Source organism: Lagenorhynchus albirostris, chromosome 15 (assembly GCF_949774975.1).
Source record: "Lagenorhynchus albirostris chromosome 15, mLagAlb1.1, whole genome shotgun sequence".
In the NCBI taxonomy this organism is placed as follows: domain Eukaryota; kingdom Metazoa; phylum Chordata; class Mammalia; order Artiodactyla; family Delphinidae; genus Lagenorhynchus; species Lagenorhynchus albirostris.
Genome location: NC_083109.1, coordinates 43,016,052 through 43,039,918, shown reverse-complemented (window position 1 = coordinate 43,039,918; position 23,867 = coordinate 43,016,052). Strand labels below are relative to the sequence as shown.

Below are 23,867 nucleotides of genomic sequence, written 5' to 3'. Positions count from 1 at the left end.
GGATGGGTCTGTCAGTTGATGCCAGGAACTGCTGAAGTTCAGTTTTCTCACTAAACATAAATGTTCACCTCACAGTTTTGTATGGAAAAGAAAGAATATGAGAAAATAAATGAAGGTTGGGAATCATTGCACTAGATACCAAAGGAAATCTTTTCTTCCTCTGTTTTCCCATCTTAGTTCTTCATGGCCTCGACTTGGAGAGTGAGCATTGCATCTTTGAAAATGTCGGGGGGACGGTGACACTGATTCCCCTGAGTGGGTCCCAGTGCTCTGTGAACGGTGTTCAGATCATGGAGGCCACGCACCTCAATCAAGGTATTGGCTTTTGGTTCTGAGTTCTTTGTATGTGTTGTTTCTAGAAAACAGGTTGGTTAGGTCATGGGGGAACACGTGCATCTTAGAATTAATTACACTTTAGGTGTAAGAAGGATGAAGACTGTTTGCTTCATTAGGCTGTTTTCTCTTTTGCTGGAGAACTTCTTCTTTTTCTTTTTTTAAATTAATTAATTTATTTTTTATTTTTGGCTGCATTGGGTCTTTGTTGCTGTGCGCGGGCTTCTCTCTAGTTGTGGCGAGCGGGGGCTACTCTTCGTTGCGATGCGTGGGCTTCTTATTGCGGTGGCTTCTCTTGTTACGGAGCATGGGCTCTAGGTGCACGGGCTTCAGTGGTTGTGGCTGGCGGGCTCTAGAGTGCAGGCTCAGTAGTTGTGGTGCATGGTCTTAGTTGCTCTGTGGCATGTGGGATCTTCCTGGACCAGGGCTCAAACTGTTGACCCCTGCATTGGCAGGCGGCTTCTTTTTTTTTTTTTTTTTTTTTCGGTACGCGGGCCTTTCACTGTTGTGGCCTCTCACGTTGCGGAGCACGGGCTCCGGACGCACAGGCTTAGAAGCCATGGCTCACGGGCCTAGGCACTCCGCGGCATGCGGGATCTTCCTGGACCGGGGCACGAACCCGTGTCCCCTGCATCGGCAGGTGGACTCTCAACCACTGCGCCACCAGGGAAGCCCCGGCAGGCGGATTCTTAACCACTGCACCACCAGGGAAGCCCTGGAGAACTTCTTTATAAAATGCCCGTTGTCTTGTTGAATTAAACATCTATATATTGACTTAAAAGTTGCTGCTGTTACGGAAATAAGACTTTAAAGGAATTTGTGAAGTTCAAAATGTGCTCTTCAAACGCAAAACCTTAACACAGTAGCTTCTTTTAATAATTTTATTACTTTGTTTACATTCTTTTTATGAATAGTTATAGTTATACATACAGGATCTGGTATTATGTCTTTTTTTCTTTTGAAATAATTTCAGTATTATGGAATATTTGCAAGAACGTTAAAAAAATTTATTTATTTATTTATTTATTTATTTATTTATGGCTGTATTGGGTTGTTGTTGATGCCGGCGTGGGCTTTCTCTACTCTTCGTCGTGGTGTGCAGGCTTCTCATTGCGGTGGCTTCTCTTGTTGTGGACCACGGACCTTAGAGTGCATGGGCTTCAGTAGTTGTGGCACGCAGGCCCAGTAGTTGTGGCTTGTGGGTTCTAGAGCATGGGTTCAGTAGTTGTGGCGCATGGGCTTAGTTGCTCCATGGCATGTGGGATCTACCTGGACCAGGGCTCGAACCCGTGTCCCTTGCATTGGCAGGCAGATTCTTAACCACTGAGCCATGGGAAGCCCAAGAACTTCTTTTTTTCTTTTTTCTTTTTTTTATACAACAGGTTCTTACTAGTCATCTATTTTATACATATTAGTATATATATTGTCAATCCCAATCTCCCAGTTCATCCCACCACCACCACCCTCCCCCTTACTTTCCCCCCTTGGTGTCCATACGTTTGTTCTCTACATCTGTGTCTCTATTTCTCCCTTGCAAACCAGTTCATCTGTACTATTTTTCTAGATTCCACATATATGCGTTAGTATATTGTATTTGTTTTTCTCTTTCTGACTTACTTCACTCTGTATGACAGTCTCTAGGTGCATCCACGTGTCTACAAATGACCCAATTTTGTTCCTTTTTATGGCTGAGTAATATTCCATAGTATATAGGTACCACATCTTCTTTATCCATTCATCTGTTGATGGACATTTAGGTTGCTTCCATGACCTGGCTATTGTAAATAGTGCTGCAATGAACATTGGGGGCATGTGTTTTGTTTTTTTTTTTAATATCTTTATTGGAGTATAATTGCTTTACATTGTTGTGTTAGTTTCTGCTGTACAAAAAACAAAGTGAATCAGCTATATGCATACATATATCCTCATATACCCTGCCTCTTGCGTCTCCCTCCTACCCTCCCTGTCCCACCCCTCTAGGTCGTCACAAAGCATTGAGCTGATCTCCCTGTGCTATGTGGCTGCTTCCCACTAGCTATCTGTTTTACCTTTGGTAGTGTATATATGTCTATGCCACTTTGTCACTTTATCCCAGCTTACCTTTCCCCCTCCCCATATCCTCAAGTCCATTCTCTAGTAGGTCTATGTCTTTATTCCCGTCTTGCCTCTAGTTTCTTCATAACCATTTTTTTTTTGTAGACTCCATATATATGTGTTAGCATACGGTATTTGTTTTTCTCTTTCTGACTTACTTTACTCTGTATGACAGACTCTAAGTCCATCCACCTCACTACAAATTACTCAGTTTCATTTCATTTTATGGCTGAGTAATATCCCATTGTATATATGTGCCACATCTTCTTTATCCATTCATCTGTCGATGGACACTTAGGTTGCTTCCATGTCCTGGCTATTGTAAATAGAGCTGCAATACGCATTGTGGTTCATGTCTCTTTTTGTATTGTGGTCTTCTCAGAGTATATGCCCAGTAGTGGGATTGCTGGGTCATATGGTAGTTCTCTTTTTAGTTTTCTAAGGAACCTCCATAGTGTTCTCCATAGTGGTTGTATCAATTTACATTCCCAGCAACAGTGCAAGAGGGTTCCCTTTTCTCCACACCCTCTCCAGCATTTATTGTTTGTAGATTTTTTGATGATGGCCATTCTGACTGGTATGAGGTGATACCTCATTGTAGTTTTGATTTGCATTTGTCTAACGATTAGTGATGTTGAGCAGCTTTTCATGTGCCTCTTGGCCATCTGTATGTCTTCTTTCGAGAAATGTCTATTTAGGTCTTCTGCCCATTTTTTGATTGGGTTGTTTGTTTTTTTAATATTGAGCTTTGTGAGCTGTTTATATATTTTGGAGATGAATCCTTTGTCCATTGATTCGTTTGCAAATATTTTCTCCTATTCTGAGGGTTGCCTTTTCATCTTGTTTATGGTTTCCTTTGCTGTGCAAAAGCTTTTAAGTTTCATTAGGTCCTATTTGTTTATTTTTGTTTTCATTCCTCTAGGAGGTGCGTCAGAAAACATCTTGCTGCGATTTATGTCAAAGAATGTGCTTCCTATGTTTTCCTGTAAGACTTTTATGGTGTCTGGTCTTACATTTAGGTCTTTAATCCATTTTGAGTTTATTTTTGTGTGTGGTGTTAGAGAGTGTTCTAATTTCATTCTTTTTTTTTTTTTTGTGGTACGCGGGCCTCTCACTGTTGTTACCTCTCCCGTTGCGGAGCACAGGCTCCGGACGCTCAGGCTCAGCGGCCGTGGCTCAAGGGCCCAGCCGCTCCGCAGCATGTGGGATCCTCCCGGACCGGGGCACGAACCTGCATCCCCTGCATCAGCAGGCAGACTCTCAACCACTGCGCCACCAGGGAAGCCCAATTTCATTCTTTTACATGTAGCTGTCCAGTTTTCCCAGCGCCACTTATTGAAGAGGCTGTCTTTTCTCCATTGTATATCCTTGCCTCCTTTGTCATAGATTAGTTCACCATATGTGTGTGGGCTTATCTTCGGGCTTTCCCTCCTGTTCCATTGATCTATATTTCTGTTTTTGTGTCAGTACCATATTGTCTTGATTACTGTAGCTTTGTAGTATAGTCTCAAGTCAGGGAGTCTGATCCTCCAGCTCTGTTTTTTTCCCTCAAAATTGCTTTGGCTATTCGGGGTCTTTTGTGTCTCTGTACAAATGTTAAGACTTTTTGTTGTGGTTCCATAAAAAATGCCATTGGTAATTTGATAGAGATTGCATTGAATCTGTAGATTGCTTTGGGTAGTATAGTCATTTTCACAGTATTGATTCTTCCAATCCAAGAGCATGGTATATCTCTCCATCTGTTTGTGTCATCTTTGATTTCTTTCATCAGTGTCTTATAGTTTTCTGAGTACAGGTCTTTTACCTCCCTAGGTAGGTTTATTCCTAGGTATTTTATTATTTTTGTTGCAGTGGTGAATGGGATTTTTCCCTAATTTCTCTTTCTTATCTTTCTTTGTTAGTGTATAGGAATACAAGAGATTTCTGTGCATTTTGTATCCTGCAACTTTACCAAATTTATTGATTAGCTCTAGTAGTTTTCTGGTGATATCTTTAGGATACTCTATGTATAGTATCACGTCATCTGCAAACAGTGACAGTCTTACTTCTTCCTTTCTAATATGTTTTCCTTTTATTTCTTTTACTTCTCTGATTGCCGTGGCTAGGACTTCCAAAACTGTGTTGAATAAGAGTGGCGAGAGTTGAACATCCCTGTGTTGTTCCTGATCTTAGAGGAAATGCTTTCAGTTTTTCACCACTGAGAATGATGTTTGCTGTGGGTTTGTCATATATGGCCTTTATTATGTTGAGGTAGGTTCCCTCTGTGCCCACTTTTTGGAGAGTTTTTATCATAAATGGGTGTCAAATTTTGTCAAAAGCTTTCCTGCATCTATTGAGATGATCATATGTCTCTTATTCTTCAGTTAGTTAATATGGTGTATCTCACTGATTGATTTGCATATATTGAAGAATCCTTGCATTGCTGGGAAAAATACCACTTGATCATGGTGTATGATCCTTTTAATGTATTGCTGTATTCTGTTTGCTAGTATTTTGTTGAGGATTTTTGCATCTGTATTCATCACTGATATTGGTCTGTTATTTTGGTTTTTTGTAGTATCTTTGTCTGGTTTTGGTATCAGGGTGATGTTGGCCTGCCTTGTAGAATACGTTTGGGAGTGTTCCTTCCTCTGCAGTTTTTTGGAAGAGTTTGAGAAGGATGGGTGTTAGCTCTTCTCTAATTGTTTGATAGAATGCACCTGTGAAGCCATCTGGTCCTGGACTTTTGTTTGTTGGAAGATTTTTAGTCACAGTTTCAGTTTCATTATTTGTGATTGGTCTGTTCATATTTTCTATTTCTTCCTGGTTCCACCTTGGAAGGTTGTACCTTCCTAAGAATTTGTCCATTTCTTCCAGGTTGTCCATTTTATTGGAATAGAGTTGCTTGTAGTAGCCTCTTATGATGCTTTGTATTTCTTCAGTGTCCGTTGTAACTTCTCCTTTCTTATTTCTACTTTTATTAATTTGAGTCCTCTCCCTCTTTTTCTTGAGTCTGGCTAATGGTTTATCAATTTTGTTTATCTTCTCAAAGAACCAGCTTTTAGTTTTATTGATCTTTGCTGTTGTTTTCTTTGTTTCTGTTTCATTTATTTCTGCCCTGATCTTTATGATTTGTTTCCTTCTACTAATTGTGGGTTTTGTTTGTTCTTCTCCAGTGCCTTTAGGTGTAAAGTTAGTTGTTTATTTGAGATTTTTCTTGTGTCTTGAGGTAGGATTGTATTACTATACAATTCCATCTTAAAACTGTTTCTCGGGCTTCCCTGGTGGCGCAGTGGTTGAGAGTCCACCTGCCGATGCAGGGGACACGGGTTCGTGCCCCGGTCTGGGAAGATCCCACATGCCGTGGAGCGGCTAGGCCCATGTGCCATGGCCACTGAGCCTGCACGTCTGGAGCCTGTGCTCCACAACGGGAGAGGCCACAACAGTGAGAGGCCCGCGTACCGCAAAAAAAAAAAAAAAAAATGCAAATTGCCAAGCCGCATCCTTGACCCGCCAAATCAGAAAATCTGGGGGTGGGCCCAGCAATCTAGTTTTGGGGTTTTTTTTAATAAAATAAATCCTGCAGGTGATTCTGATGCACCTGTATCAGAACATGTCAGTATGAGGACCAAGGCTAACCACAAATTCTTGCCCCAGACTTTGGCGCAGGAGACAACCATTTGTCAGTTTCTTTAAACCCCTTTCATCTCCTGGTTGAATCATTACATCTGGTTTTCATGATCTCTCACTCCTTTTTAAATTTCATTTTTAGCTCGACATCCCCATAGGGTGACTTTACAGTGTGTCTTGGTGTGGATATCTTGGAGTTTACCTGTTTGGTGTTAATGGGCTTCTTGAATCTGTACGTTTCTATCTTTCTCCAGATTTGAGAAGTTCTTAGCCATTATTTGTTTAAAAATTGTTTTTCTCCACTATACTCGTTCATCTCTCTTTCTGGGACTCTGGTTACATGAATGTTTAATATTATAGTATTGTCCCACAGATCCCTGAGGCTCTAATTACTTATTTTTACCTTTCTGTAAACTTTTTTCCTCTTTGCTTTTCAGATGAGATCATTTCAACTGATCTGTTGTTTTCTTTTCTCTGTCATCTCCATTCTGCTATTGAGCCCATCCAATGAGTTTTTAAAATTTTGATTACTGTGTTTTTCAGTTGTAATATTTGATTCTTTTTTGTATACTTTATTTCTTTGTTGAAACTTCTTATTTTTCAAGAGTGTTCACCCATGTTTGACCTCTTTTTTGTTTTTGTTTTTTTTTAGGGCCCATCATTTTTATTTCTAAGTCATCTGATATAGAAAACTAAAAGTTTTTTATTATGGAAAATTTCAAACACATACAAAATACAGAATATTATAATTAACCTCCATGTGCCCATCACCCAATTTCAATAATTATTAACATTTTTTGCTTATCTTTTTTCATCTAGGCATTCTCCCCTGATCCTACCCTACCCCCTCACACACATTTTTCAGGGCATCCTATAGGATAAATTGTTTGAACAATTTTATAATAGCTGATTCAAAGTCTTTATCAAATAAGTACAACATCTCTGTGATCTCAGCATTAACATCTGTTGTTTGTGTTTTGCTATGCAAGTTGAGATTTTTTTTCCAGTTCTTTATATGCTGAGTAATATTGAATTGCATTTTGGACATATCTATATTATATTGTAAGACTCAGGGTCTTGTTTCAGTTCCATGGGAAATGTTGATTTTTGCCTCTTTGTTTTAGCAGGCAGTTGACCTGGTCGGATTTAGACCATAAGTGAGAATCAGTCTGTGGGTCGTGATTCCAGTTCCAAGGCCCATTCAGTTTTCCAAGCCTTTGTGGTGCTATTCCAGTCTGTCCTATGTGTGTGCCATCCACCGGCCAGCCTGGGAGCTGAGACGTGTTCTGGCTCTTGGTTTAACTCTGAAAGTCTCCATGTGCTGCTGGGGGTCAGCTCCATGTGTGCACCGTTGGGGGTGGCCCAGGAATTCATACACAATTCCATGAGGTTGCCTTCCTGAACTTCTCCCTCTACACCATCTCTCAAGTACTTTCTGTTTCCTTGGGTCTTTCCTTTTCTGCCCTCCAGCTAGACGTCTTTATACTTTATTTATAAAGTATATAAATATATATAGCTTTATTTATACCACTCTTTCATGTTCTTCCTGTGCTTGTGCCCATGTCCGGGCCGAGCAGTGAGAGGACAGAGGGGAGAACAATAAAACAACTGGTATCTGCCCTACCCTCCTGGGTCCACAGCTTCTGGGATTGGAGAGAGACTTTCCCCTGCCTCCCAGATTTAGGCATCTGTGGACCCCCTGCTGCCGCCACTATTGCTGCTAGGGGACCCTCTCCCTCCTCCTGGAACCAAAACTAGAAGCTTCTCCTGGAGTTCTCTTTCACACTAATGTCAACTTTTGGGTTTCTTCCCAGGTGAAGCTGGGGACACTGGAGGGAAACAATGGTAAATTCATCGTTGGTCAGTGGTGCTTTAGGTCCTGGTCTCTTTCAATCCACCCGCTTCTGTTTGTTTTCAGACCCCTCAAGTAGCTGCTGCACGTGTTCTGTCCAGGCTCTCAGGTGTAGCTGCATTCAGAGGGAGAGGCAGGTGGACGATGCTGTCCCATCTCGGGCAGAACCAAAACTTCTCCCACAGCGTGGCTTCAGACTGATGAGAAAGGAGAGATTTACCCAAAGCCGAGTTCCAAAATGAATGAATGTATTTGTCATAATGGTCCATGGAAAAAAGTGACTTAGATACAGAATTATCTAAAGGCTGGAAAGTGGGTGAGGTGGGGGGCAGGAGCAGCAGGAGACCAAGTAGCATTGGCTGCTGAATCTTGGCAGGTTTGTCCGGCTCCCAGATCCCAGACTGGTGGCGTGGATGTTCTGTGGGATGTGCTCACCCTTCAGCAGATTAGTCATGTGGTTGCAGAGGTGAAGGACAGCACAGTGTTTTTATAGCCTGGGGAGGCTTGGGGGTGGTCCGTAAAGAGAAGGAGTTGATGAAGGTAGGAGACTCTTGGTGCTTAGGGAGAGGGGAGCAAGGGAGGCATTTTGGAGGGAAGATGGGATGTGGACAGCCTGTGGGAGGCAAGGCTGAATAGTTGAGATTGTTACTAACGGAATGAGTAGTATTGTTAGTAACAAAGAATATGAGCTACTAGGTACCAACGGAAAGAGAGTTACAGTCAGCCCTCCATATGTGTGGCTCCACATCCCAGTGAATTCAACCAACTGCAGGTTGAAAATATTCAGGGAAAAATTTCCAGAGAGTTCCAGAAAGCAAAACTTGAATTTTCCGTGCTCTAGCATTTACATTGTATTTGCAGCTATTTACATAGCATTTACATTATATTAGGTATTATAAGTAAGGAGGATTGTGTAGGTTATGTGCAAATACTAGGCCATTTTATACAAGGGACTTGAGCATCCCTCGATTTTGGTCTTCCTGTGGGCGTCCTGGAACCATCCCCCATGAGGGATGACTGTGCTAATAGTTTGACCAGTTAGTGTAATGCCTTCTATTCAGTACCTTAAAATTTAACATTTCATTGTCTGCTGTCTGGAATCATCCTGTAATTATCTCTTGTACTCAATCCATTGTCTTTCGGAAGGATGAGAGCTGCTCCGTATACTCTTTTTGTATCTCCCCTGAGGCTTTAAGAAGAAAAAATTGAGCTCACCCTACACCCACACCCACCCACACACACACACACACACACACACACCCACCCACACACACACCCCTAAAAATTTCTTCGGGGGGATGGGACTGGAGCATCTTGAAATTTTATAGAGCTCCACACTTAGCCCATGCACACAGTTGGGCAAATGATTCTTGTTGATTATTTGGCTGGAAATCTCAATAACAAAGCTTGAAAATCAATTTTCTTTCTTCTCTGGCGTCCCAGAATCTAATTGGGCAATTTTTACTTTGCCAGAAGTAAACAAGGGTTTAAGTGGTTTATCTGAAGCAGGATATTGCAAGTCCACATTTGAATTATAAACATTGAAAAGGAGAGGACAGGGCCTAGGTGGCTTTTTGGTAAGGTGTCACGTGCACTTACATCCTTCACAAATATTAACAGGCGATCTGATGGCATGCTGTATACCTGCTACCCTTGATGCTGAGTGCCTGTCACTCACCTGAGCCCGCTGTCAGCCCCAAGCCATGTGACCTGTTTGAATCCATTAGTATTCGTGTGAAATTTTCATACCCACCACAAGCGCCGTGTCAGATCTTAAATCCCCATCTCGCTGCCCAAAGCCATTTTGAGATAGAGAAAAATTACTACAGTTCAAGTGTCTTAAAAGCCAATGTCACAAGGGTCCAAGGCCCTAGAACATATTACATAATCTGTTCTTAAGTATTGGCATATGTTAGTGGAAATTAGACTCTATCAGGGCCCCCAGATGGTGCCACTATCATAACTTATTTTAGTATAAATATCTTTAAGGCCTTTTATACGACTTGAAATTATCATACACAAAGCAAGTTTCTTTTTGCTTGAACTAGGAAACGAAATAAGAGCTTCACCCATTCTGCCTCACCCAACTTCTCATGCAATACCATTCCAGAACATTTTTCTGGACAGAGCTTCGCTTTTGTGACTGTTGTATCTAAAATGAAAACCTCTCTTTCACTGAGCATGGTTTAGCAATGCGTTATATATCCTGTCTGTGTGTGTGTGTGTGGTGGGGCGTAGAGGAGGGCCTTTCTAATGTATGATTAAATTCAGAATGTGGAGCCCTGAAGCAGAATTTCTGAAGGCCTCCTGGCTTTTGGCCTGTAAGCTCGTATTACATTGCATCATACCCTTTTGGGAATACAGTTGTTTTATATGTTCATATTAATGGTAACTCAGAATGAAATAATTCAAACATCATCACCTCAGAAATATTCATATGACAACATTTAATTTAAAACAGTTGATTTTTGTTTTTGTTTTTGCGGTACGCGGGCCTCTCACTGTTGTGGCCTCTCCCGTTGCAGAGCACAGGCTCCGGGCGCGCAGGCTCAGCGGCCATGGCTCACGGGCCCAGCCACTCCGCGGCATGTGGGATCTTCCCGGACCGGGGCACGAACCCGCGTCCCCTGCATCGGCAGGCGGACTCTCGACCACTGCACCACCAGGGAAGCCCTAAAACAGTTGATTTTTATTCGTGCAGTAGCAGAATTAGAAAATCTCACATAAAATTTGAGGACTGTAATTAATAGTGATATTAATGATTATTATCCCTGCACTCCTTGGAAATCACTAGAAATCTTTACATGTTTAATTTTTTTCAGTGTGCCTGAAATATTAAAATAGAAAATCAGTGGTTTCATTAACAGAGACTTAAGTGAAGCTTTTTTTTGTTGTTACCAAGTGTCTTTGTCTACCTTTTTATAATATCGTTTCCCCTCCATCCCCTTCTAAGATCGTCTGGAATTTGTCTGTCCTCAAGTATTTAACAGGCTCTCAAGTGATCTCAAAGATGCCATCATATATTTCAAGGAGGTTTAGATATACTCTAAAAATGACAAATTAAGTGCATCACAGAAAGTCCATGTGCTGTGATTAATCACATTAACCTCAGATCAGGGAGTCGCTCATAGTTAAGGAGAATTTAAGATCTGGAAGGAAGGCATTGAAGACTTGGTGAGGGAGCTGAGCCCTGGAGGGCTTACCCCGTCAGGCAGGACACATGAGCTGGGTCTCTTCCGAAGGCCTTGTACCGTCACTCACTCTCATTCATTCATTCACTGCCTTTTCCCCTTCAGCTTTTTGCTTTTTAAATATACTCAGAAGTCTCCTTTAAACAAAAATACCACAAAATATCCCACAGGGTCTGTCAACTCCCAGCTCCAGCTACTACCAGCTCTGTCTTTCTCTTCATAAACAGACTTCTTTTTCTTCTTCTGTTTTTTATTGAAGTGTAGTTGACTCACAATATTGTGTTAGTATCAGGTGTACAGCAGAGTACACAAACTTCTTGAATGAGTTGTCCACACTCAGGAGACCTCAACCGCACTTTCCCTGGGCTTCTGAGGTTTTCCTTCTCCCCCTCTGAGGGTCCTTCTCTGTTTCCTTTGCAGGTTCATCTTCCTCTCCTTGAGCCATTAAAAGCCAAGCTCCTCAAGGTGCCCAGTGTTGGGTGGGCCATCTTTTCTCCCACCTCTCTGTTCTCTCCTCTTTCCCACACCTGTGGCTTCCTTTATTAGAGATGACTCTCACATGTATATAGAGAGATACCACATTCTCACGCACACACACGTATATGCACATATATATGTATACATCTCTACCTGATATCTGTAGAGATGTGTGTGTATATGTGTATATACACATGGATCTTAGGTAGATATGTACACATACATATGTATGTATGTCTGTCTCTATATTTTGAGGTATATAGTTCATCTATAAACTGTTTTTTAATTACCATCAGGATTAATAAGCAATTCTTAATCCTCCAACTTTCTAGATTTCTTCATTTTGATCATTTAACAGAATATACTTGATAAGAACCAGGCGTTCTTTCAAAAGTATACTTGCCAACATCAGGAGAACATCTTAAACAAAATATGCTTTATTTCAGCACCATATCTTCTCATCACAGAGCACCAAATTATCAAAAACTATGCATATATATATATATAATAGAGAGTAAAGTCGGTAGGAAAGTGGGTAGGTTGGTAGATGGACAGATGGATTGAGAGATCTCCTAGGCGTTTCTTCTGGAGCTTCAGCTCCATATTTCTATCTGCAAAAGGCATCTCAAATCCATTATGTGTAAAACCAAACTCAAGATTTCTCCCCCAACCTGATTTTGGTCCTTTTCCAGTGTTCTCAATCAGTGTGAACAGGTCCCCATCCAACTAATTACAGCAAAGCCCAGGAGCATCTTCTTCACCTCCCCGGTCCCCCTATCTGGCCCATCATGAGTCCTGGTGAGCTTATCTCCCAAGTATCTTCTGGATCTGTTTGTTGACCTCTTACCCCTCCCTTCCAGTTCTGAGCCGCCATCATGTTTGATCTGGACCACTGCAGTAATCTCTTCCCTTGTTTATCTACATTTCCTCTCGCCCTCTGGTACATTCTTCAAACAGTAGAAAAAATGATCTTCCTGAAACTCACGTCTGATTGTGTGATGCTGCTGTTGCGCAAAGCCCTTCAGGGTCTTGCTGTTGCCCCTACGTGAAATACAAGATGCTTTACTGTATCCCGAGCAACTCTACATGCTCCGTCCTCCCCTCTCTCTCCAGCTTCACCTTGTGCAGCGCTCCCCCTGGTTTCCTCTGCCGTGTCTCCCATCACTCATCATCATTATCACTTCTTCCTGTCACAGTCTGTTGGATATGCCCCCCCGCCCCGAAAGAGCTTGTCTTAAGCACCACCTCCTTCACGGCATCGTTCCCTAACCTCCCCTGCAGCCAGCCTCCTCCTCGCATGCTCGTGGGGGGGGGGGCGGGGGCAGGGTATCTCTCCTTCAGTTGCAGCTTTGCGTTTGTTTGTTTGGTTAGTGACCTCTTCCTCCTGCTTGTTTACAAGTTCCCTAAGGACAAGGTGTGTGTCCCACTCGTTCACCTCTGCATCCCCACCCCCAGCTCTTATCATAGCGCGGTAAGTGTTCATTCAGTATCTGTTGAGTGAATGGACACACAGCAGCAGCTGTGAAAAAGAAAAAATGAAGCACATCTTTTAAGCCAGTAGGTTTGTCCATAAAGGAATACGATAGAGGAAAGAGAAGGCACCAGCCTTAACAGAGCCCCTTTTATGTGCCAGGTGCTTTATACACATTATTTGGACGGAAAGAAGGAATGGTCTTGGGTAGTTTTGTTTTCTTTCATAACTCCTCGAAGGGATTTTTATGTGTATTTCATGCCAATACATGGGTGGCAAGATTTTTTTCAGTGATTTAACATGATATGAAATATGTCTCTGAAGTACTATCCTATTTTTCCATTAACATATTTTAGCAATGTTCAACTTGTGTGCCTGGGCATTTTATTAACAGAAAAAAAAAAGAAGAATTGGATTAGGTATAATTAACACCTCAAATGAGATTGCCTTGTTAATCTCTAATGTCATTTTAAGAGCGTTAAATACACATATATCCTGGACGTGGCTACTTAACTTTTGACTTTAGTGTGGCACACAGTTTTGAGTCCTAGTCGTAAAAGGCATGTGGGAAACACCTTTCTTCATTGTGGTAATGGTGCCTTTCCATAATTGGGAAATATACGAATGCAATTTTATATGAGGGGGATAAGCAGACTGTAGGTGGATAATATCTGCTACTGCCCTTCTGAGTCTCCCAAAAACGTGTGCTGCTTCTCATGTTGACTCCATTTCTGCTAAAAAACGACAGCCATCAGAACCAACCCTTCGGTTGCTCGCTGTGGTTACGATCTAAACCCGCTAGGTTCTAACCGTATTGAATTTGAAGCTCCTTTGAGAATCCGTGACAGTATGTCACATGGGCAGGTGGATGTGCGGGTCTGAAGCTCCAGAGTGGCCATGTGGGGTATTGCTATTACCTGCAGGGTCCAGGTGGAGCTGGTACCCAACTAGAGGTCACGTGCCCTGTCCAGAGGAGGCAGCCAACAGTAGCCCAGTGACAGCACAGATCTACTGATACCACATCTTCTAATTTTTGAAGGGAAGCCAGAAACTCAGACTTTTATGTGAAAGCTACAGATTTTTAACCGTTGACAGTGAAGGATTTTGTTTTTTACATCTGCGCGGGACACACAAAACACATCCATGAGCTGATTTTTTTCTCTGACCTTTGTTGCAGATTCTTTATCCTGACTGCTAGTTCTTCACGGTCTCTCTCTCCCTCATCTGTCCAATATGGGTTCCTGCTGCTGTTTCACGTCCCCTGCATCTTGGCTGGACCTGACTCTCTCCTTTCTCCAAGCCCAGGAGGTCCATCTCCTGTCTCAGGCTCAGCGCCTCCCCTCGTCACCCTCACAGGGAGCATCTCTCTTGTCCTGTGGGACCCAGCTTAGGTCCTTGGTGTCACCTCCTGCACCCTGCACTCATCACTTTGATCCGTCGTGGTTGACTTCTAGATGAATGTCTTATCTTCACAAATAAGTTGCATTCTTTTTCAGGACAAAGATTGAACATGGGGTTTGGGGGTGGGGGGTGGTTTGTTTTGAGGCTTGGTTGACTCTCAGGTGCGAATGGGACCAGAAAAGATAAGCAAATCTCCTAAATGCCTCCAGTGACAGGGAGCTCACTGCCTTCTGTGACATCCATGCCAGTTTGGGACAGCTCCTATCTTAGAACGCATCTGTTTGCTTAATCAAGCTGAAATTTACCTCCCCACCTAATGATTTTGTTACCCTTGGGCATTTACACTGAATTCTTCTGCCCCTTGTACAATCATTTTCTGAACAAGCAGGACCCTAGTCAGTCCAAAGGAGCTGTTCTTGTGTGTCCAATGTAGTCGTCTAAACAGGGTTTTCTCAAGAAGCCGTGTTTTTACGTGGAAATAGTCACTGCATATGCGCATTTTCTTTCCTGTTGAATTCTGAGGGAGTTTTTAGTAACAGTGACCCTATTACTAAAAACCTACTGCTCTGACAGTTTCACCGCGTTTTCATTTGAATGCACTGTCCTTTGAGGTTTCTACTTCTATCGGCATTAATAAACATTTCCTAAATTGGTGACCATATGCTTTGCTTGATATTCTCACATCTCTTTGGTTACCTGATTTCTGTTTTTCTTTTCAACAATCAAAAGTCAAATTATCTGTATACTGAGTTTTAAATCTCTTACGATATTGTCATGCTTAGATCCCTCACTTCTGCCCTGGGTAACGTGAGAATTGTGACACTCGGCTCTAAAAATAGAAGCATTTGAAGATTTAGAATTGGCTTATGTAAGCAGACTTTTGCAACGAAAGCCTCCCCTCACTCTGTTGTTGTGTAGGACACTGGAAATCACATCTCAGCTGCAGGATTCCATGTTAGAATGTCACCAGCTAACCAGGTTGCTCAGTGTAAGCTCATTGCTGTTTCTGTGTGTTCTTAGGTGCCGTGATACTCCTGGGAAGAACCAATATGTTCCGCTTTAACCATCCTAAGGAGGCCGCCAGGCTCAGGGAAAAGAGGAAGGTGAGCAGTGTGGAATCTCCTGTAGCTCACTCTGCTCTGGGAGGGGCTGGGGTCGGGGAAGAGGGGGTCTCCACTCTGGTTCCAGCAGTTTAACTTTCTGGAGCACGAACCAGCCCATAGCCTGGATTGATTCTAGAGGGTTTGTTTCCCAGCGCATGGCTCCCTGGTGAAATAGGCTAGCAAGTGAGATCCAGAGCAGGAGGAGAGACACTGCGTCTCGACCCTCCTGTTGAGCGCTGCATCCCCTGAAAGGAGATGGGCATCATTTCACATTAAGTGGAGAGTACCTTCCACTCAAGAGCATCTGTTTTAAGAGTTAACCCCATATCAGAATCACTTTCAGCCAAAAGTTGGCTCACTTTTTATTTTCATTCACAGTAAATTGGATTTTTGATGAGGGTGTGAAGCGGAGAGGGGGTGAACTTAGGACGACTGGAAGAGGCTTCAACTTGGATGGGGATGACTAGAGGGCACTTGAAGTGCTGGATGAGGGAGGTGGGCAGAGGACCAGAAAGAGACAGGAAGAAATGGAAGGGAGAGAAACCTGTCTAGGACACCGTGTTGACTGTAGACTGAGGAAGGGAATTAAGTCACAGCTGAGTTTTCTGTGAGCCAGGCACTGTGCAGAACCTCCACACATGTACCAGTTTATGTGCACAGAGGCTGTTATTACACCCACATCACAGATGATCGAGATGAGAAACTGAGGCTGGCCTGTCCCGTGGCCAGCAAGCGGGGAGCCGGGGCTGCAGCCCCGCATCTCAGCCTGCTTTTGCTGGGGCTGCCCAGAGTTGCCAGTGCCTTAAATGCGGAATGACGAGAAAGCCGCAAACCCCAGCCTTCTCCAGGGCTGCCGGTTCCAGCCTGTGAAGCCTATTGTCTGTTCCAGCCCAGAGTCGCCCTGGAGGGCCCTTTTCAGGACAGAGTTGCAGGGAAGAGAGGGAAGGAAACAGGTTTTAACTTAGTTAAAATCACGACACAGGATGAGGGGAGGGAGGGCTGGCAGCGTGGGGCAGCTGACGTGGGGCCTTGGAGGCCCCTGGAAGGAGTTTGACTGTTTTCTAACCATTTGAGTTCTTTAAGCAGTAGAGGAATGTGAAGATAAATTTACTACAAATATTAGGAAACTTTCCATGGAAGCCAAACAGGTTAGGCTGTTGCTCTTTTGGTTTCCCTCCACCTCTCCCTCTCCCTCTTTGTCACTCAGCAAGTGTGAGTACTACTCCTGCCGGGGGACAGGGTTGACACAGATGCCATGACCCCTTCCCTCCACTTGAACGCAGCAGCCAGGTCAAGGAGATCCACAGGGCTGTGCAGTTCCCGCCCGAGCGCACTGCGGCCCTGCTGGCCTTAGCGTGGGGCTTGGGCTCCAGACGGATCCCTGGCCTGACCCCTGACGTGCATCCTCAGAGAGACCAGTTGTGTGCAGGCTGATGGGGGGCGTGAGCCCCTCATTGCCTCTCCCCAGTGGAGCGTGGGGAGCACAGAGCACGGCCTTCCCTTGCTGCCGAGGTAACCGCTCTGCCCTGTGTCTGCTCTTAGAGTGGCCTTCTGTCCTCCCTCAGCTTGTCCATGACCGACCTGTCCAAGTCCTGCGAGAACCTCTCTGCCGTCATGCTGTACAACCCAGGGTGAGTGGACTGCGGCGTTGCCTCCCCTGGGGTTGTCACTGTTGTGGTGTTTGTCGTGTCGACCCCATTAAAGTCATTAATTAAAAAAAGAAGTCAGTTAAAGAAAATAAAACTTCTGCAGTCAGGCCTCCTTATCACATCAGCCATAGTCATTTTCCACGTTCCTTTACAGCCCTTGCTGTGTATGGACATCCTTTAACTTAGTTATAATCACGGCACAGGAGGAGGGGAGGGAGGGCTGGTGGCGGGGGGCAGCTGACGTGGGGCCTTTGAGGCCCCTGGAAGGAGTTTTCTAACCATTTGAGGTCTTTAAGCAGTAGAGGAACGTGAAGATAAATTTACTACAAATATTAGGATGTGTGTCATCTGGAGAACGTAGCATAGAAGTGAGAGACCATTTAGGAAGCTACTTCCTTATTCCCGGTGGGAGGTACCAGTGGCTTGGGTCTGGGTGGTCACCATAGTGATGGAGCATCGTGGAATGAAGGGCGGTTCCCAGGCTCCGGGTTTAAACAGTTGGGCAGGTGATGCACCTGCTCCTGAGGTGAGGGAGGCAGGGATGAGCAGCCTGGGCTGGCGGTGGGGTGAGGGTTCAGTCAGTGTATCTTTCCTATTAGGTGGGAAGTTTTTCGAGGTCAGAGGCTTATCTTACTAATTTCTGTATTCTAGAGTGTCGTTCACATAAGCTGCTTGACGAATGTTTAGCAGACAGATTAAGAATGAAATTTTAGTAAGACACCTGCGCCCTTTGGGGGGAAAAGGATTTTCACTAGTTGCTCTGGGCATTGGTGTTCTAAATGGTGGGAAATGACACATTATGCAAAGGAGTGTGTTTCTGTGCACAAGTCAGTTTCCAAATGGCACTGCAGTTGGTTGAATAACCTCGAGTTCATGTTCGGGATCCTCAGGCAAAAGGTGGGAAGAGGGCCTCGTGACAAAGTGAAGACTTAGGCCAAGGCTGTCAGAGAATTCAATGAGAAACACTCTGCGGTCGGCTGAAGAGAGGGTGCTGGATGGGTTGGATGCTGCGTCCTGTTCATCTGGCTTCAGTTAGCAGACACATTTCGTATCTGCCACCCTTGTACTACTCATTTGTACAAATTCAAATTCAAATGACTTAATACTTCATCATACCTTCATTCCCTCGACTCCAGGCCCCGCCCCCAACTTGCCACCTGTTCTAGAGAATGATTACCCATGAATTAAAACAGAATTGGAGAGAAGTTGCTGCCTCTGATTTATGGGAAGCAGACACCTTGTAAAGTTCTGTGCTCCAGCGACTCGGCCAAACAAAGCGGGATTAAAGCCAAGCTGGGCTGTTTTTACCTTTTTTGATGTTACAGGTGTAACTATCCTTGGCCTAAAGTAAGCGCCACGCGATAAACGGGAAGAATGTTGAAAGAAGTATGTTCACTGCTTGGACGCTAGCTGAATAGTTGTTACTTAAATCTAATAAGGCGCCTGCACACAGAGTGTGTTATGTTCTCAAGATGGACTTAGGGCTGAGATGCTTCAATAGGACAACGCGCATTTATTGAGAGCGAGGGGAGACCATAAGTGTCAGGTGCTGTGTTCTCTCTGCCTAAGAAAATGGACACATGGGTGTGAACCCACTTAGCGTGAAGTCATGGAAGTTATATGATTCAGGATTAGTAGCCTGTGACCTGGGAGGGCCAATGGGAAGGGAATGGTGCAAATTGACGTGCTTGGAAGGGATTCTCTTCCGGTGTCCATGCCTTGTAATGTGTTGGGTGATGTAGAAAACCAGAGACTTTCAGAAAGAATCTTTCTTGATGTTGAGATCACCTCCAGCCAGCATCATGGGATCTGTGCCATAAGCCTAAATAACGGGAACCCACTTGTCCTCCACGCTTATGGAGACCAGGCACTGTCCCCTGTGTAACATCGTCCCCAGTTCTCACCTCTTCTGTGGACTCTCACTGCCGTAGCAGTGCGCAGCCTGTAGTAAATAGCCGGCGCCCATGGCAAGGGGTGGGTGGTGTGGAGGGTATAGCAGGGCTGTGAGGAGCCTTAAGTAGTAACCCTCCTAAGTCCCTGGTCCAGCACTTTCTTCTCCATAGTTGAGGATATAAAGATGTTAGAAGTCTATAAAGATGCCTTATCTCAGAGAACAAAGTGGATAGAACACTAACCAGAGATTCAGCCCTGGATGCCCGCCAGGTAGGAACCGCAAATCACTCCCTTCTGTTCTACTTGAGAATTCTGTTCAAGATTCACCAAAAAAACTGGATTCTGTGCTGGGCCCCGAGATGTTTGCAGGAAGAGGTTTTCCCCTGGACAGATGTTCTGGGAAGGAACATTTTATGAGCAAACAAGGTGAGTGCTGGCCACAGCCATGCTGAGCTTAGGAAGTGATAAGAGGATTCCGCAGGTTGGGGCCTGACTGGGGGGCGCTCTGCAAGCCATGCCTGGGCGTGAGCAGGTGGCTTTGGTAAACAGATGTCTATTCTTTGAGGAACTGCACTTCGGGGTTTGGGAGGATGGAGCAGGAGAGATGGCGGCTCAGGTTCTGCTGGCATGGCCACAGCGCCTGTGTACATGTAACTTTTTTATAAGTTCTGCTTAGTGTGTTTAGAATTTATGATTATGAATAAAATGTATGGCCCAAAATACAACAGAGAATTATTTTCTCTATACTCATAAGCATTTGCTAACTCATTTCTTCACTCTTTTTTTTTCAATTGTGCTAAGATACACTTAACATGAAATTTCCCATCTTAACCATTTTTAGGCGTACAGTAGTGTTAAGTGCGTTCACATCGTTGCAGCTAACCTCCAGAACTTTTTTCCTATAAAACTGAAACTCTGTACCCATTAAGCAGTAACATCCCAACCCCCCTCCCCCTCACCCCTGGCAACCGCCATCCTATTTTCTGTCTCTGAATTTGACTGCTCTGGGTACCTCATATAAGTGGATTCATACATTATTTATCTTTTTGTGACTGGCTTTTTTTTTTTTTTTTTTTTTTTTTGTGGTACGTGGGCCTCTCACTGTTGTGGCCTCTCCCGTTGCAGAGCACAGGCTCTGGACGCGCAGGCTCAGCGGCCATGGCTCACGGGCCTAGTCTCTCCGCAGCATGTGGGATCTTCCCAGACCGGCGGGGCACGAACCCGTGTCCCCTGCATCGGCAGGCGGACTCTCAACCACTGCGCCACCAGGGAAGCCCGTGACTAGCTTTTTTCACTTAGCATAATGCCTTCAGAGTTCATCCATGTTGTAGCAAGTATCAGAGTTTCTTCCTTTTTAAAGTTGCATAACATCCCATTGCATGTATATATCACATCTTATGTATCCATTCATCTGTCGATGAACACATGGGCTGCTTCCACCTTTTGGCAGTTGTGAATAATGCTGCTCTGAACACGGGTGCACAAATATCTGTTTTGAGCCCCTGCTTTCAGTTCCTTTGGGTATATACCCAGAAGTGGGATTGTTGGATCATATGCTAATTACGTTTTTAATTTTTTTGAGAAACTGCCACACTGTTTTCTGTCTTAGGTGCAGCCCTGTTACATTCCTACTAACAGCGCCCAAGGGTTCCAGTTCCTCCACATCCTCACCAATACGTGTTATTTTGTTTTTTTTCTTTTCTTTTGTTTTGTTTTTGATAGTGGCCGCCCTAAGGAGTGTGACGTGGTACCTCATTGTGGTTTTTCTTCACTCTTTGTTTTCTTTCCATTTTCTTAAGAATTTCCAATCTGGAAAGTAGTGTTTGGAAATACAGAAAGATGGAAGATCTGAAATTCAGCTCCCCCAGTAAGTTTAGTAAATAACTGATGAGCATCAGTCTGACAAGGATCCATTTCCTGGTGACTCCCTCGAGCCCTGCCAAGTTCAGTTCACAACCAGCCCGTTCGCCTGTATCTCAAAGCCCAGTCCATGGGGTAGGGCTTCAGGAGGTGTTTCTAGCCAAGGAGAGATGTGATCATATTTGCCTTGAGAGGGAACAGTGAGGGCACGGAGGGAGCTGTGAGAGGGACCTGGAGGTGAGGCCTGAACTGAGGCAGCAGTGGGAGGAAGCTAGAGGCAGCGGTGGGCTGCACAGGCGCCCAGGGCAGGAAGGAAGTGATGAGGCCCGAATGGATGTGGGAGGGAAAGAAGCAAAAGCTGGTCACATCCATTTTCTGTCTTAAATAATTGGTCCGGTGTCGCATGCTCTCCAGCTGGAATACAGATACGGGAGGAGGGCCAGCTTGTCGAGAGGCAGGGAGAATGCTGAGCACAGCCTTGAGAAACTGGACCCCGGGCTGCGAACTTCCTCCTGGGAGTGACTGCACAGGAGCACAGGGTCGGCCGCCGGGCGCCCCGTGGGGAGCGTGGGGGCCTCTGCAGCCTGTCGCAGGCGCAGGGTGAACGCGGGGCCCCCGTTGACAAGCCCTCCTGCTCGTTCCGCATCCACTCAGCTGCTGGGTGAGGGCCCTTGTTTGGCCAGCCTGTGCTGGGGCTCAGTTCCCTTGGAGCGTGCTCTAGTGTACAGGGAAGACTGTGGGGAAGCCTGGCGGAAAGCAGGGAGCCGGGAGCCTTGTCGTTGCTTGTGACGCTTGGACTCCTCTGGGTTGAATCTGAGTGAGGGCAGCTGTGCAGCGCCACCCAGGCCCCTGCCGCGGCGCCCCGCTCCTCACCGTAGGGGGTCTGTGTCCACCTATTCGGTGATGGGTCTCACAGGCTTCGGCAGGTGGCCTGTCCCTGGTGACAGTGCAGAGTTTGGGGTCCCTTACCCCATATTTACCTCTCTTAGGACCAGTTTGGGATCAGTGTCCTGCTTTTAAACCTTTCTCCCTCTTAGGTGAACTGGCTTTTGGCCTTCTTAATGATTCCCTGATGCTAAGTATTGGCTTAATAAATGTTAGCTGCCCCCCAGCACCGCCCCCTCCCCTGCCCCAAGCCTTCTCTCTTCTTCTTTGTTTCTCTCTTTTTTTTTTCTTTTTTTGCGGTACGCGGGCCTCTCACTGCTGTGGCCTCTCCCGCTGCGGAGCACAGGCTCCGGACGCGCAGGCTCAGCGGCCATGGCTCACGGGCCCAGCCGCTCCGCGGCATGTGGGATCTTCCCGGACCAGGGCACGAACCCGTGTCCCCTGCATCGGCAGGCGGACTCTTAACCACTGCGCCACTGGGGAAGCCCTGGGCCTTTGTGAGGCTCTCACGCACACAGATGTGCTTCATGCACGTTTTGTGGCTTTCTTAACTGTTGCACATGCATATCTCGTGGTTTCCTTGGTATCCTATAGACCTGAGTATGTTTTTTTGCAGCGGATTTAAAATTTATGCTACTTAGTACTCAGTTCCTTTTAGAACAAAGCTCTCTGAAAGAATTACATCAGGTTTGCAAATTACTGAAGCCAGTAAGATCCAATTTATCTTCAGAGCAGTCAGTTTCAACAGGCAACCTAGTAATTGTCCAAAAAACCCCATGCCCTGAATCATAGTAAGGTTTGGACTTTTTAAAAGTGAGGTCTTTGCTACCCAGGAACATTTTATGAGCCCAACTGGGCATGTCATGTTGGATGTATTGTTTCTAAGGTAGTTTAGGAACTCACTGCCGGCCCACATCGTAGACTTTCTGGAAACCAGGATTTGTAGGCACACATGCGTGGTACTTAGTGCCAGAGAATTTTTGGAGGAGGCAAAGCAGCCTGGTGACTTCCTTTGAGAGTCAGCTCCGCTTTGAGAAGCGCCCAGCCAGGGTCTTTGCCAGGAAACTGTTTCACTGCAGGGGAAACGTCCAAGCCCACTCCTCAGGCATCCTCTGTCTTGCTCTGAGGCTGCAAACAGGTGGCTAACTTGGCAGAAAGCGGGAGCTTTCACAGCTTTTTGAAAGTGCTCTGAGCAAAATTACATACATTCCAAGTTCATTTCAGTCTTAAAGGGAGAAAATGTCATTTGTGCATTGTCCTCCTTTAAGCACTAACCAGCGGCGAGCCTGTTGAAATGGATATACTGCATTCAAAGAAATTCCGAAGAGGAGAAATGCCTGGGTTTCAAATGCGGTTGGGCCAAAAATATCTAAAGTCAAAAATCAAACCTCTCTTTGGCAAGCCATCCAAGGAGCTTTATGGAACGTAGCGCTGATGGGGTCGATGGGCGTCAGGGCCAACTCAGGGCTCAGTGCAAGGCCCCTGACTCTGAAGAGTGTCTGAAATCATCGACAATCAGGGGATAAGGACAGATGAGTGATGGTTATTTTTAACCTAACTTTTAATTTTCGTGTGTTAATCATTACAGAAAATTTAGAAATCACAAACAAGCAAAAAAGAAGAAACTACGGCAGTGAACATGTTGCTGTATATTCTAGTCTATACCTCTGTCCCACCATGTAGCCATCTCTGTCTTTCTCTCTGTGTGTGCGCACGTATATGTACATACATTTACATATATACATTTATACTTATATACATTTATATGTGTTCTTTTACCAGGATCGGTTCACACTGGGCTTGTTTTATGCACTTATATATCTTTCCTCTTCATATGTATTAACCTACATCATTTTAACATCCATGTGAGATTCCATTGTATGGATATGCCACATACCTTACTTATCTTCTGTTGGCAGGTGTTTTGTTGTCTAGCTTTGAACTATGGCAAGCAGTTGGGGTGAACGCATTTGTAGCTAAATCTTTGTGCTTATCCGTGAGTATTACTTCCTCAGGTGAGAAAAAGTAGAATGGGATTACCAGGCCAGA

The 23,867-nt window shown here is 44.8% G+C and overlaps 1 protein-coding gene across 2 annotated transcripts in view; it reads left to right on the top strand.

The window, feature by feature from the left end:
• Positions 1-23,867, top strand: part of KIF16B (kinesin family member 16B) — a 280,446-nt gene that overhangs the window by 135,243 nt on the left and 121,336 nt on the right. For both annotated transcript variants that reach the window (XM_060123762.1, XM_060123761.1), the window contains exons 15-17: positions 178-315; positions 15,449-15,531; positions 17,074-17,162. In XM_060123762.1, the coding sequence (XP_059979745.1) occupies positions 178-315; positions 15,449-15,531; positions 17,074-17,162 (310 nt within the window). The remainder of the gene's footprint in view (positions 1-177; positions 316-15,448; positions 15,532-17,073; positions 17,163-23,867) is intronic.